Source organism: Bubalus kerabau, chromosome 8 (genome assembly GCF_029407905.1).
Source record: "Bubalus kerabau isolate K-KA32 ecotype Philippines breed swamp buffalo chromosome 8, PCC_UOA_SB_1v2, whole genome shotgun sequence".
Classification (NCBI taxonomy): domain Eukaryota; kingdom Metazoa; phylum Chordata; class Mammalia; order Artiodactyla; family Bovidae; genus Bubalus; species Bubalus kerabau.
Genome location: NC_073631.1, coordinates 118,067,004 through 118,080,779, shown reverse-complemented (window position 1 = coordinate 118,080,779; position 13,776 = coordinate 118,067,004). Strand labels below are relative to the sequence as shown.

The window sequence follows — 13,776 nt, the reverse complement described above, 5'->3', positions numbered from 1 at the left end:
GGATTTGGCTCCTTTAAAAAAGGGGTTGAGTTTTTGTTGTTGTGCAGGCAATTGTTTGAACCTTTTGAAACTTCTTTTTAAGCTTTAAGGTGAGTCCACAGAGCCTTCACTCTGGGGTGGCTCATCTCAAACTTTAAGAACTCTTTGTTGTTGTTCAGGCACTATGTTGTGTCCAACTCTTTGTGACCGCATGAACTGAAGCTCACCAGGCTTCCCAGTCCTTCATTATCTCCCAGAGTTTGCTCAAACTCATGTCCATTGACTTTGAGTGATGCTATCTAACCGTCTCATCCTCTGCTGTCCCCTTCTCCTTTTGCCTTCAATTTTTCCCAGCATCAGGGTCTTTTCCAGTGAGTCAGCTCTTTGCATCAGGTGGCTGAAATATTGGAGCTTCAGCTTCAGTGCTTCCAGTGAATATTCAGGGTTGATTTTCTTTAGGATTGACTGGTTTTTTCTCTCTTTGCTGTTGAAGGGACTCGCAAGAATCTTCCTCCAGCACCACAGTTTGAAAGCATCAATTCTTTGGTGCTCGGCCTTCTTTATTGTCCAACTCTTACATCTGTACCTGACTACTGGAAAAACCATGCCTTTAATTATATGCACCTTTGTCAGCAATGTGATGTCTTTGCTTTTTAATATGCTGTCCAGGTTTGTCATAGCTTTCCTTCCCAGTAGCAAATGTCTTTTAATTTCATGTTGGTTATGACTCCATAAATGTTCGCTGGAGACCTAAATAGTATAGTATGAGTTTAGTTTGTTTTTTCTTGGAGTTTTTTATAGCAAGAAGAAAACAATGATTGATGATTTTCCATTAATTTTTGTTGTTTGTTTTTTTACCTACTGTAGAAATATGATAGCACATTATTTCAGCGAGTACCTATTTTTCTGGGAAAGGCCCACCCCTTCTATACTCTGTTATTCTCTGTTCTGAGCTGGGCTGGAACCTTCTGGGTCTGTTGTTCAGTTCTCATCCTTAATATCTCTGGGCTGACGTCGGGTTCATTGCCTTCAGGATCCCATGCTTCCTTTTTCTTGGTATATGCCCTCACTTCATGCCTCATATCGCTAAGTTCATTAGAGAGAGTACTCAGGAGCTGAAGTTTGAGTCTTTGTATGTCTAAAAGACTTTTCAGTTTAATTGCTGGTTTAGCTAGGTTAAGGATTGAAAAGTATTTTCCTGTAGAATTGAAAACTATTAGTCTATTTTAGGATCTGAAGTTAGAAAATTTGGTGCTGTTTTGATAGTTGATCATTAATTTCACTTTTCTTTTCCTCCCATGTAGCTTCCTCATGGTCTGAATTTTTATTCTCTATCTTGATCACTTGCTGTACTGTTATTACACAGATTCTTTGTTGTCCTTTTTATACATAGTCTCTAATCTTACTGGATTTTTTTAGTTGGTTCCAGATGCTTAATATTACATAATGTGGCTGCTTTGAGGAATTGAGGTTCTCAAACTTTTCTACTAAGTTAGACCCTTGAAGGAAAGGAGAATACAGAGAGGAGTGAATGTGAACTTTAAAAGTCCTAGGTTCATAGCCTAAAATCCTCCAAAACCATGAAGTCACCTTGGGAATTCATGTTATACCTTAAGAGTTTTGCATTTTTAATGTTGATTTTAATATACAAGTCCTTACGTGATGTATACAACTTTAAGAATCATTAATTCATGAAATGTCATAGATTGAAACCGTATCAATACATTTTCAAGTCCTATATTAAAAATCATGGGGGGACTTCCCTGGTGGTCCAGTGGCTAAAACTCCTCGCTCCCAGTGCAGGCGACCTGGTCAGGAAACTTAAGTTTCACATGCAACTAAAGATCCTGTCACCGCCAAATACATAATAATAAAAGAAACAGTTTGGGGATAATTTACTTGATTTCTTTAAAATCCATAAAATCCAGAGCACACGATCGTTACATAAACTGAGGCATGAAAGTCGGTCAGTTACTGTGTCCACTAGGCAGACGCTTAAAAGTACAGGCACGTGGCCACCCGGGCTTGGGCCACAGTGAGCGTTAGCGCTTGCCCCTCTCCTGCTCCTGGGCACGGGAGCACCGTGTCAGTTTTTAGGGTGTACTTGATCCTGTTTGTGTGAGGCGCGGGTTAATGTATGAATCACACAGCTTGGTGGTTTCTTTTGCAGATCACTAAAGTGGTTCTGAGCAAGGGCTGGCGGTGCCTTGAGTGCACCGTGTGCGAGGCCTGTGGGAAGGCGACGGACCCGGGGCGGCTCCTGCTGTGCGACGACTGTGACATAAGCTACCACACCTACTGCCTCGAGCCTCCCCTGCAGACCGTGCCCAAAGGAGGCTGGAAGTGCACATGGTACCCTGGGGCTTTGCTTTCCTCCTTAGACGTTTAGGTTCAGAACTGAGCCACATCATTGTAGTTTTCGCAGATTAGCCACACCTGCTTAATTGTGTGGTGTGTGTTAATGATGATAGGTATCACTAATCAGCAAGTATTTCCCATTTACATTGAATACCTCCCCCTGTTGTGTCCGTGTGTAGCTCTGTGAGTTTCAGCCACGCCGTAACTCAGGTAAGTAGGGCTGAGACCTGTGCGTGTCGCTTCCAGGTGTGTGTGGTGCAGGCACTGTGGAGCCACGTCCGCAGGTCCGAGATGCGAGTGGCAGAACAACTACACCCAGTGCGCCCCCTGTGCGAGCCTGTCCTCCTGCCCCGTCTGCTGCCGGAACTACAGAGAGGAGGACCTGATTCTGCAGTGCAGGCAGTGTGACAGGTACTGCGCTCTCCTCTCTCCCCTCTTTTTTTTGCGAGCTTCTCTCCCTTAAATATAGCAAAAGAAAATTGGAAAAGAAATTTTCTTCTATCTTAAATTTATGAAGTTAAGATCTTTCCTTTCCAGATTTTTTAGTTGGCTAGAAACTTGTTTTCTTTTTTGTATTCTCAATTCCAGGCTTAGCATGTTTCACTCGGCGTTTCCTGAGGGCTGATTTCAGGGGCCTGTTACTGTGCTGTGTTAGCACTGCTCACATAGCGTTGGTCAGCATAGCATCTCGTCAGTAGCGTAGGATTCTCAGGACTCTGCCTACCAGTTCTTTGTTGTAAGGCAGAATGACAGCTTTCGTTTCCCACTGACCATTCACTCCTGTGAGCTCTATCCACCTCACAGGAGACGTATCACCTGGAGCCTGTGCATGCTCCACCACGCACAGTCTTGTCCGTTCCTTTCTTGCTTGCCCTCACCAGCTTCCTTTGTGGCGCAGACAGTAAAGAATCTGCCTGCAATGCAGGAGACCCAGGTTCAGTCCTTGGGGCGGGAAGATCCCCTGGAGAAGGGCATGGCCACCCACTCCACTACGCTTGCCCGGAGAATTCCATGGACAGAGGAGCCTAGCGGGCTACAGTCCATGGGGTCGCAGAGAGTCAGATGTGACTGACTGACATTTTCACTTTGAGCCAACGTCCTGGCTGTCTGTGATAGATTACAAAGTGATTGTCCGATCCTCCTCAAATGAAGTGCTTCCGCTTATTTCCTGGTACTTGTTCCCATTTCTTTTTTCTTTTCAGCTCTGATGGATTTTGTGGGCCAGCAGGGCTGGTTAGGAGGGAGAGAAACGGGCTGGATGGAAGGAGCATGTGAGACTTAGGGGCTTCATGGTTGTAGGTTGTTAGCTACTATTGCAGTTTTTAAAAGGAAACCATCCTTAGTGTATTCTTTTTTCAAAAATACAAATATGGTCTTTCTAGGTGGATGCATGCAGTTTGTCAGAACTTCAGTACTGAAGAGGAAGTGGAGAATGTAGCAGACATTGGTTTCGATTGTAGCCTGTGCAGACCCTATATGCCTACATCAAATGGTAAGAGGTGATCTGAGTGGTGAGTCTGCTGTCCCGTACAGCTCACCTGTGCTTGTCGTCCTGAACCAGCGAGGGGGCTCAACGCTGCTCCTTTTTCTCTTTTTGTGAAGCTGTTATTTGGAAAGTGTTTTATGAAAAATAAGTTACTTTTTGTTTTAAATTAAGTCTTATTACCTCAACTTAATATATTAAAACAATCTACTTACATAAAGGAAGTAAATTAAAATATTTTAGCTCTAAGATGTAAGCGTAGCTTTCAAGACTCATAATTTTGTAATTACTAGGCATATGTAGAAATCCAGTACATCGATCCTTTTTTTTAGCATCAATTCTTTATCAGTTTTTCTTCTACGTAGTATTTCCTCCACCGTTTCTCCCTGTTGTTTTGTTGTTTTCAAGACAGCTTTTAAGTCTGCTTAGTATTCAAGCATTTATTTCACTAAAATGGGTGCAGCAGTAGAAACTTTAGCCATATGTAAATCTTTAAATACATTTTAAATTTTTTTTAAAAATTATGAGTTTTGTTTTTTTTTTTTAATTTCAGTGCCTTCCTCAGACTGCTGTGAATCTTCACTTGTAGCACAAATTGTCACAAAAGTGAAAGAACTAGGTAAAATCTGAAATGCTTTCCTTGACTGCAAAGAAACGCTTGATCTTTATGTAATTGACTTGTTACATGACTCCTGCCTTAATCATTCTCAGTGTAAAGTCCCTAATGTTGATAATCATTTCTCTAATAATATACAAAATGCCTGTCTTTTCCAGCTTTAGTGTGACAGTATTCCTACAAATCTCAACAAATTGGCAGTGAAAATAACCACTTTTGAAATAACTGCTAACTACATACTTGCTTTGATTTCATTGATACATTGTGTTTAGTTAAACAATGAAACTTAGTTAGCAAACAGAGATCTCTTCAGAACTTACTCTCCTTCTGTAATAGGTCAGCTTAGAATAGTGATTAACAGGCTTCTTAAACTGTCATTCTTTTGCATAGTTCTGTTTGATTTCATTTCATACAAAAACATTTGGATAGCACAGAAATTGTTCTAATGAGCAGCAACTTTGTACACTTCAAATTTTGCAGGATTTCTGGTTATTTACTACCTCTCCTTGTAGGTGATTATACTGATACTTTGATTTCGAAATGGGCTTCTGGAGTATTCTTATTTCTCTTGTGTAAATTCATCCTCACCTTTTACGCTGAAAGGCTACTCTAGGAAAAAACTCATACTTGAGTGGCTGAAGCACTGCTTTTTAGCTTCGGTGCTTGCTTTTTAAGTTCCTATATTGATACATGAAGATAGAAATGCCAGGAAGACCATTTTTTAAAAAAAAATTTACAAGATGTCTGTCTATAATTCAAAGAAGTTTGGCCAACTATTACTTTTAATTGAATACTTCTAATTGTGCGTTTCATAGGTAATTTGTTTATAGAAGTCACGTTGCCTTGACATGGGCCTTATTGGAAAGTAATCAACTTAACAGTCAAAATTAAGAGGAGAATTTTAATTTGTTTCCTTGGGATATTGTAATTTTAGATCCACCCAAGACCTACACCCAGGATGGTGTGTGTTTGACGGAATCAGGGATGACTCAGTTACAGAGCCTCACGGTTACAGTTCCAAGAAGAAAACGGTCAAAACCAAAGTTGAAGTTGAAGATCATAAATCAGAATAGTGTGGCTGTCCTTCAGACCCCTCCAGACATCCAGTCAGAGCATTCCAGGGATGGCGAAATGGACGATAGTCGAGGTAATACTTAACATATTTTCCATGGAATACATTTGCAAAAAACTAAAAGAGCTTTTAAGGGATGTGATTTACCCAAGGGTAGATCCTTCTGGGGGCTTCCCAGGTGGCTCAGTGGTGAAGAATCTGTTTGCTAATGCAGGAGATAGCGGTTCGATCCCTCCGTCCAGAAGATTCCCTGGGGGAGGAAATGGCTGTTCACTCCAGTATTCTTGCCTGGGAGATCCCATGGACAGAGGAGCCTGGTGGGATACAGTTTGTGGGTTTGCAGAGAGTCAGACAGGACTTATCCACTAAAGAGCACAAAATCCTGCTGACTTAGAGGATAACCCTTGGTGTGACCCTGTCTTAAGAGAGTGATCGTCTTGCATCTTGCCTTTTTGGGTTCTCTTCCTTTCATGTATCCTTATAGAATAAACTAAGAGGAATTTCCAGGAGCGTTGTATGTTTGAAGATCACAAATCTGAAAATACAGGATTTGCTAGATGGCAGTGAAAGCCTCCTCAGATGGCTGTGAGCTTAGATGCCATGGCTAAGTTCTAGTAGAACCCATCCATGCATTCTAGAAATGAAATCATTTTTTCAAGTGTAAGCTTACATTCACAGATGGTTATCATAAAACATCTGTTTGTAAACATTTTCTTGGTTAAAATACATTTTTTTTTTTTTAGCTGAATTCTTGTGATGAAAAAGTAACTTTGAGTGAAAGTTGCTCGTGTCCGACTCTTTGCAACCCGATGACTGTATAGTCCGTGGAATTCTCCACATCAGAATACTGGAGTGGGTAGCCTTTCCCTTCTCCAGGGGATCTTCCCAACCCAAGGATCGAACCCAGGTCTCCCACATTGCAGGCAGATTCTTTACCAGCTGAACCATCAGGGAAGCCCATTAAATTCAATATGAGGTTTGTTTTTGCTTATCTCTGAAGAAGCTCACCATTGGCTTCTTTAGAGAGTGGTGGTTTCTTTTCAGGCGATTCAAAAATAAAGAATTACTTTCGTTGCATCACATCTCATCACTTACCAGTACTTAGTGAATGCCTGCTGTGCGCCAGATGTTGGAAGTTCTGTCAGAGAACAAAGCAGATAAACTTCTCTGCTCATGGAACTTTCATTTTAATATTAGAAAAAAAGGATCATTAAAAATATATGACAGCATAAGTTGATAAAAATGTGTTTGGTAAGTGCTGTTGAGAGGAATTGGGAATGCAGACAGTGGGGTGAGGGCTCAGATGACCTGACCTGTTCTTACCTGAGAAAAGAGACGGCGTGAATGCCAGTGCAGAGACCCTGGGTGGGGCGCGCCGGCACATTTGCTGTGTGTCCAGCAGGGTGAGCAGAAGGGCAAAGGGCAGCAATGAGAGCAGAGGTGTAAAGAGAGGGGGGCGACTCGGTAGTTCCCCTAGGACCGTGGAGTGTTGCCTGAGGATTCCCTGTAAATGGGAGGGGAGTTGTCGGAGGCTTCTGGTGAGAAGGGAGGCATGAGCTTACTTAGATTTTTAAAAGAGCACTCGGCTGCAGTGTCAGCAGTTTGAAGCACAAGAGCTGTGGCAAGTGGTTCAGGCAGGCGGCTCTTGCAGTTGTCAGATGAGAGCTTCTCGTGGCTTACAGTGGGTCTGTGTGTGCTCCTGTTTATCCTGATACTCCTTATGCAGTAGTGTGGTTTTGGATCTGTGTGGTTGGGAGAAAAGCGTTCTGATGCTTCTGTGTAAGATCCCCCCACCCCAAGACCTGCGCCCAGGATGTCCCTTTCCATGTACTGTGAAACAGAAGTGCATTTTGAAGTTTTAAGTGGGTGGGGCTTGTAAAGAAGTAGTCTGTGTTTCTGGGAGGAATTGACCCGATGTCCGTCACCCAGAGTATGGTGAAAAACGGTCACTTCTGAGGCCGTTAGAAAATTCCTGAAAAGTGAGTTCATAGTCCTAACTTAAATCTGCTGCATTTCACAAAATTTGAGAGGTTTCTTGATAGTACACATTAATTCCCAAAGTATGAGATTATAAAGCCTCTTAAAAACAAAGCATCAATAAAAAGACTATATGGCTTTCCCAATGACTACTGTTCTGGGAAACAGTGCTGTGAGAAATGGTGGATATTTCTGCACTTGTACAGTTTCCGAATTGAGGCTGCCAGCAGAGACATCCCCTTAGAAGTAATACCGTGCATCATATCATACACGTAAAACAAAGTCCACATGAACTTGTAATGCTTCTGAAATATGGCAGCAATACCCATCTTTGTGGGGTTAATTTTTAACTCTACTGATGAGTGTTTCTTGAGGGAAATAAGTCATAAACAATCACCTTAGCATATCAGAAACTTGTCCAGTAAAAGCGGCTTCTTTGTAATTCACCTACTGAAATCGGAGTACCCTGTTAATACAAACTGCCCCCCGCCCCCAGTCTACAGAGTCTGTGTCTCAATCGTGGAATCACAATGCTTCCCTCTCGGTTGCTGCCCCGGGGGAGCCCCCTCACAACACGGTGGGGGCGTCGGGAAGCACTCAGTCTCTGGCAGGGAGAGTCAGGGTAGGTTCAGAGGGGCCAGAGCAGACGAGAGAAAGCAGCTGGGTGGGTACGTTTGCGATTTGTTAATGCTCATTCCCTCGACTCTTTAAATTTTGTTTTTGGACAAGTACCATATTCACGATTTGAAAACAAGAATAAGAGTGTTCCTCTTTTCCGTGTCTGGCCGGTTCACTTCTCCAGCAACGGCCGTTTTGTGTGTCCTTGTAGCCGTGTTTTAATTCATGTCCAAGCTCTCGGGGTATGCATTTTTTTGGTCTTAATGTTCTTTTCCTTGCCTTTATACCATTCTTCATTTCATATTCCTTTGTATGGCTGTAAGTAACTCAGTTCCCATTTTGAGAGGCCTCTAGGGTTTTTTTTGTTTCTTTGGGGTTTTTTTTTTTTCCCCCCTTTTTTCTAGTCTACTCTGAGGGTCTTTCTCTTTCTCATTTGGTGGACATGTCTTCTTGAGAAACTTCTGAGTTTCTAGAGAGTGCATGGAAGGCAAATTTGAGAGGTTATGTATTTCTGAAAATGTACCCACCCTCCTGACCGTTTCCAGGTTGGAATTCAGTTTTCCTTCAGCATTTTTGAAGTCATTGATCCAGCATCTTTTAGTTTCTACTGTTTAGGGAACATGGTATGGTCCATGTTGTCTCTGGATTCTGTTTGGCTCTTAGGACATTGCTTGTCCACGGTGTTCTGAAATTTCATGAAGGTGCGTCTGTTTCATTCTCTTACGTTTCCCTTGCTTTGCTCGGGCACTGAGTGGCCCCTCATCTTGCGCCCCTCAGCGTTAGGAAACACTCTGGAAACCCCTGATGCTCCTCCCCTTGGTTCCTCACCCACTCAGCCCAAGCTCCCTGTCTTTTCTCTCTTCCTTTCCAGCTCAGGTCTTCGCATTTTAGTCTAAAGTAAATTTTCTTATTTTAGCTTTCTATCCCTTACTGATTTTCATTTTTCTTTTGTTCTTAAATATCATGCATTAATTTCCAAGAGCTTTCTTCCATTGAATGTTCCTTTGCATAGCATTCTGTTCTTGCTTCTCCTGTGTTTTATCTTACGTTAAAGTTTTTTTTATATATATTTTCTTTTTCCTACATAGTCTTTCAATTCCCAGTTGCTTTTTGTGGTCTCAGGTCTCTGCCTTTCATTAATAAGTCTTGGTTGTCCGTGCGTGATTAAAAGTGAAGGCTAAAAGTGGTGACTGGATAAACAAATAGTTTTTTAAAAACAATGAGGGGTTAAGGCCTTGATGAAAAGCCTCAGGTCTGTGGGTGGTGTGTGTTGACTGAGCTTGTGTGCCCTCAGCTCCCTGCTGGGAGAATCCCCCAGTTCCAGTGCCTTTAGGCATTTCCCTGGGACTGGTTCGGTTTCCCAGGAGGATCTCCTGTCTCCTCTTGGGGCGTAGAGGCTTAGCTTCTGACCTTCTGGGAGTTTAGTGGGGGAAAGACCCCCAGATGAGAGTGCCAGCATTTAACCTGCCTGGAGTCACTTAATCCTGTTTTTAGAACATCGCTCCAGTGTGCAGTTTAAGAGTGTCCCAGGAGCCCCAAACCCTGTGGGTGCTCTTGGCAGCCTCCCAGTGTGCGGAGTTGGGACGGTCGTAGGGATTATGGCTTCTGTAGTTAATGAAGTTCTGTGTTTTAGCTTCCTGCTACCCATTTCCAAAGGTGCCTGGTTCTGCCAGTTCCTCACTCTTTTGAAGATTGTGATATAAGCTGGATTTTTTTTTTTTAGTTCCTTCCATGTTTAAATGAGAATTTGCAATTAACTCACTTGTCTTTCATCTTTCGGCTTTCTCCTTCCAAAGTTATGGCTTTTCTTCTTTCCTGTTTTCTCTCTGTAAGTTTGTTTTTTTAAAATAAGTTGCTTTGCTCTGTTTAGGGTTTCGGGAGAGTGAAGTTAGATTTTTAGTCTACTATCTAATCCTAAATTCCTTCTCATATATATTTCAGTGGGTTTATTTTAAGGTAAGTAATTACACTGTTTTGTTTTCTTTGGTGTTTGCTAAGTTTCAGTAAATTTTCATGGTTTAATTTTAGCTATTGAAAGCAATTATCAGAATAATTATAGAATTGACCTTGAACATTGACGTAATAGTAATACTACTGAAAAAAAAAAAAGCACAGTGCTAATGGTATTATAGAAATGTTATGCATAATACTTACAATATTGAAGAACAGTGTTAACAATTTATTCTTAAATGTATTTGATAACTTTTCCCCCCTGCAGCACAGCATAAAGCATAATTTGAAAAGCTTTGATTACCATGGTTTTAAAAGTGTTCTTCTCTTATGCATTAATTTCATTGATGACATCATTCTGTGAGAAAATTATTGAACACCTGTTACATACCATGCTAAGGATGCAGCTGTTAATAAGAATCTTGATAGCTGTTTTTAAGGAGAATATAGTCTAGCAAGGAAATGGACATTAAGAGAACCAATTCAAATGACGCATAATGTTAATGTACAGGAACATGTAACTGTGGGGATTCTCTAGGAGATAAATTCTCCGAGATGAGGGATAGGGGCAGGCAGGGGGGAGGGCTTGATGAGCACAGGGAACTGAGTGTGAATTGGTGGAGGGGCAGTGAGGCTGCGGCGCTCACAGGACACATCACCTGGGCCTTACAGTTTGAATCTCATTCTCAGGCTACTGGGAAGACATTAAGGGGTTCTTAAGCAGAAAATTGATAGGTATTTATAGAAAGATCATTTAGGCTGCAGTTTAAAGAACCGATTAGGGAGGAAGGTAAGCTTGGAGGCAAGGAGAGGGATAGGAGGGGAGGGAATGGCAGTAAGTTGAGATTGGACTGAGATGACAGTCGAGAAAAGTAAAACGCCTTTGAGAGATACTGAGGAGCCTTGATGGTATGAAAAAAGAAATGAGGCATTGTCAAGACTGTCTCCCAGGAGTCTGGCTTCTGCAGGGTACATTTCTTTGCTCTTTAATGACAGGCAAATCCCGAGGAAGGGAGGAAGTTCATTTCAAATTAGTAGTTCAATTTTGTATGTAGAGTTTCCAGTAACTGGGTAATACCTAATTACAGATTAGTTGCAACTCAGGAGAGTTCTAGGCTAGAGAGACAGCCTTCAGGTCCTGGACCTGAAGACATAATTAATAGCAAGGAGTGATAGGTTTAGTGCAGATTGATTTATAATTGTCCTTCCAAGCATCCTCTGTTTTCCCCTTCCTTGAGCCTCGTGTTGCATTTCCTGAGAAGGGTGCACTGAGTAGCAAGACTTCTCCAGCCGTCGGGGGCCTTTTCCGTCTCTTTCTGTACTCTCCGTCAGCTGGGATGCACGATTAGAGTGGCTCAGCAGCCACTTTGCTTTGTCTTTCCTCTTACATAGGAGCTGTACATTTGGCAGTTTTTCAGTTCTGTCTGTACATTTACTTTTTTCCAGAAGGAGAACTCATGGACTGTGATGGAAAATCAGAATCTAGTCCTGAACGAGAAGCTGTGGATGATGAAGCTAAGGGGGCCGAAGGAACGGAGGGCGTGAAAAAGAGAAAACGGAAACCGTACCGACCAGGTAGAGCGCCTTAGCTGGGCATTTCAGTTACAATCAAAACTTACTTAATTTAAGAAAAATATAATAGGGCTTCAATTATAATGAAATGATCAAGATGAAATATAACTTCTTAACAATTCTAAAACTTGTATGTATAGATGACAGAACTAAACTGTTGTAATAAACTTTGTAGGTGATAAATGTCTTAGTGTGGGTATGTGACTGACTCACAATAAAACATATGTTTTCCCTTGATGTGTACCTCTGTCAATTCTTTCATGATTTAGCATTCACTTTCTAATATTTTTGTTTTTTAAATTTACTGCATTTTTTGTGCAGGAGTACCAACCAGTAAGTGTACAATATGAAGATGATATGACAGAGTTTTTATGTTTCCTAGAATTTATAGTTTGGTTAGTAATGTGACTGTTAAGAACGCTTATTTCCTCTCTGCCTCAGGGGAGGGGAGAGAAAAGCTGTCTTATTTGTCAAACTTTTTTTGCCTTAATGGAAAAAAGAAGTATTGACATATTCATAATACAGAACTTCTAGGCTCTTTTTAGGCAGTTTGCTTATGAAAATTTTTGCATTTTTTAAGCAAAAATTTTTAAAGTGTATTTTTTAATTGGAGTATAATTGCTTTACAAGGTTATGTTAGTTTCTGTTGTACAACAGTCTGAATCAGCTGTAAGTACACATTTATCCCCTCCCTCTGGAACCTCGATCCCACCCACTCTGCTGTGAGGTATATTGAATCAGTCCAATCTTTAGTCTTCTGATCGCTTCTTTTGTATTGATAAGAATGATCTAAATACCTTTTGATGTGTAAGGAAAAACTTTGTGTTTGTTTTCCACTAGATTTTCCTTCCAGATGGGCCACATCTGTAATTAATGCCTAGATGAGTTTCATTCAATCATTGTATGAAAATAATTTCAGTTCTTTGTCATTATGAGGCTTATAAGGCACTTACTTTTTTAGACATGTCTGAATTCCTTCCAGGAACTTAAGAGTTTAACGTTCAGGGTTTTTTTGTTTGTTTGTTTGTTTCCTTATCTGCCTTACATGGAAGTAAGTCGTCCGTGTCAGGGACCCATGTGAGGGGCCCATTAGGTCACAAAGTATATTGTCAGTGATAGAAGCTGTCAGTGCTGCTGTATGTTAGGCACTAGTCTCAGCACTTTATGTGTGTTCACTTACTTAGTGCTTATAACCTGCGTATAGGAGATGCTGTACATTATCCCCATTTTACCAGTGAGGAAACTGAGGCAGTGGAAAGGTAAAGAACTTGCCCAAAGTCTGCCAGTAACCAGAATGGCACCATTCGGTGCCAGATTCTGTGCCCTCACTGGAGCTGTGTGCGTCTCACGTCTTGAGCATTTACTAGGGGCACCTGGACACACTTCCCCAAAAGCCATGCTGGCTTTCTTTGGGATCACCTAGTTTAGTTTGTATCTTGTGTCTGCTCTCCCTCAACTAACGTACAAATAATTTGAATGGTCTGTGAGTTACTGACATTAAGGAAACAAGCATAATACACTATAATGTTTACTCTGACATTGTTTAGAAGAAGTACATGCAGTCTTCTGTATTTCAATGAATTTTTTATTCCTGTTTGGTTAGTAATAAGATAACAATAACTTTGACATCTTACTTCCAAACTCTTTTATTTTGCATTAAAATGAGATTATTGATTTAAATTAGCCCATTTGAATTTGAGATTTTCCTCACTTGTGAGACTAAACATTTTCATCCTGCTTCTGGAGGAAGTACAGGGAGAAGTTAGTTATTTACAGGATTCCCCAATTTCTGTTTTGGATAGGTATTGGTGGATTTATGGTACGACAAAGAAGTCGAACTGGGCAAGGAAAAACCAAAAGATCTGTAATCAGAAAGGATTCCTCAGGCTCCATTTCCGAGCAGTTACCCAGCAGAGATGATGGTATGGTCCTGATTTTGATTGATTTTACTGTCTTGTCTTGATGTTCCCATTGAAAACAACTATTGGAAGTAATGCCACGGTCAGCACCTTACTGCTGCTCAGCAATCTGTAAGGTGCCTGTGCAGTTCATATCTGCAGTGTAGTAGGTTTGATAAGAAAATTATTTAAACCCAGTAGATTATGTTGCTTTGAGATTTTTAACAGGTGTTTCTGTTGTATTTTTTCCCTC

The 13,776-nt window shown here is 41.2% G+C and overlaps 1 protein-coding gene across 15 annotated transcripts in view; it reads left to right on the top strand.

The window, feature by feature from the left end:
• Nucleotides 1-13,776, top strand: part of KMT2C (lysine methyltransferase 2C) — a 262,313-nt gene that overhangs the window by 186,162 nt on the left and 62,375 nt on the right. For all 15 annotated transcript variants that reach the window (XR_008718183.1, XM_055591334.1, XM_055591330.1 and 12 more), the window contains 7 exons: nt 2,150-2,331; nt 2,584-2,748; nt 3,720-3,829; nt 4,374-4,439; nt 5,371-5,583; nt 11,500-11,628; nt 13,428-13,547. Coding sequence is in view for 14 of the 15 variants with exons in the window: in XM_055591334.1 (XP_055447309.1) it covers nt 2,150-2,331; nt 2,584-2,748; nt 3,720-3,829; nt 4,374-4,439; nt 5,371-5,583; nt 11,500-11,628; nt 13,428-13,547 (985 nt within the window). In the remaining variant the exon portion in view is untranslated. The remainder of the gene's footprint in view (nt 1-2,149; nt 2,332-2,583; nt 2,749-3,719; nt 3,830-4,373; nt 4,440-5,370; nt 5,584-11,499; nt 11,629-13,427; nt 13,548-13,776) is intronic.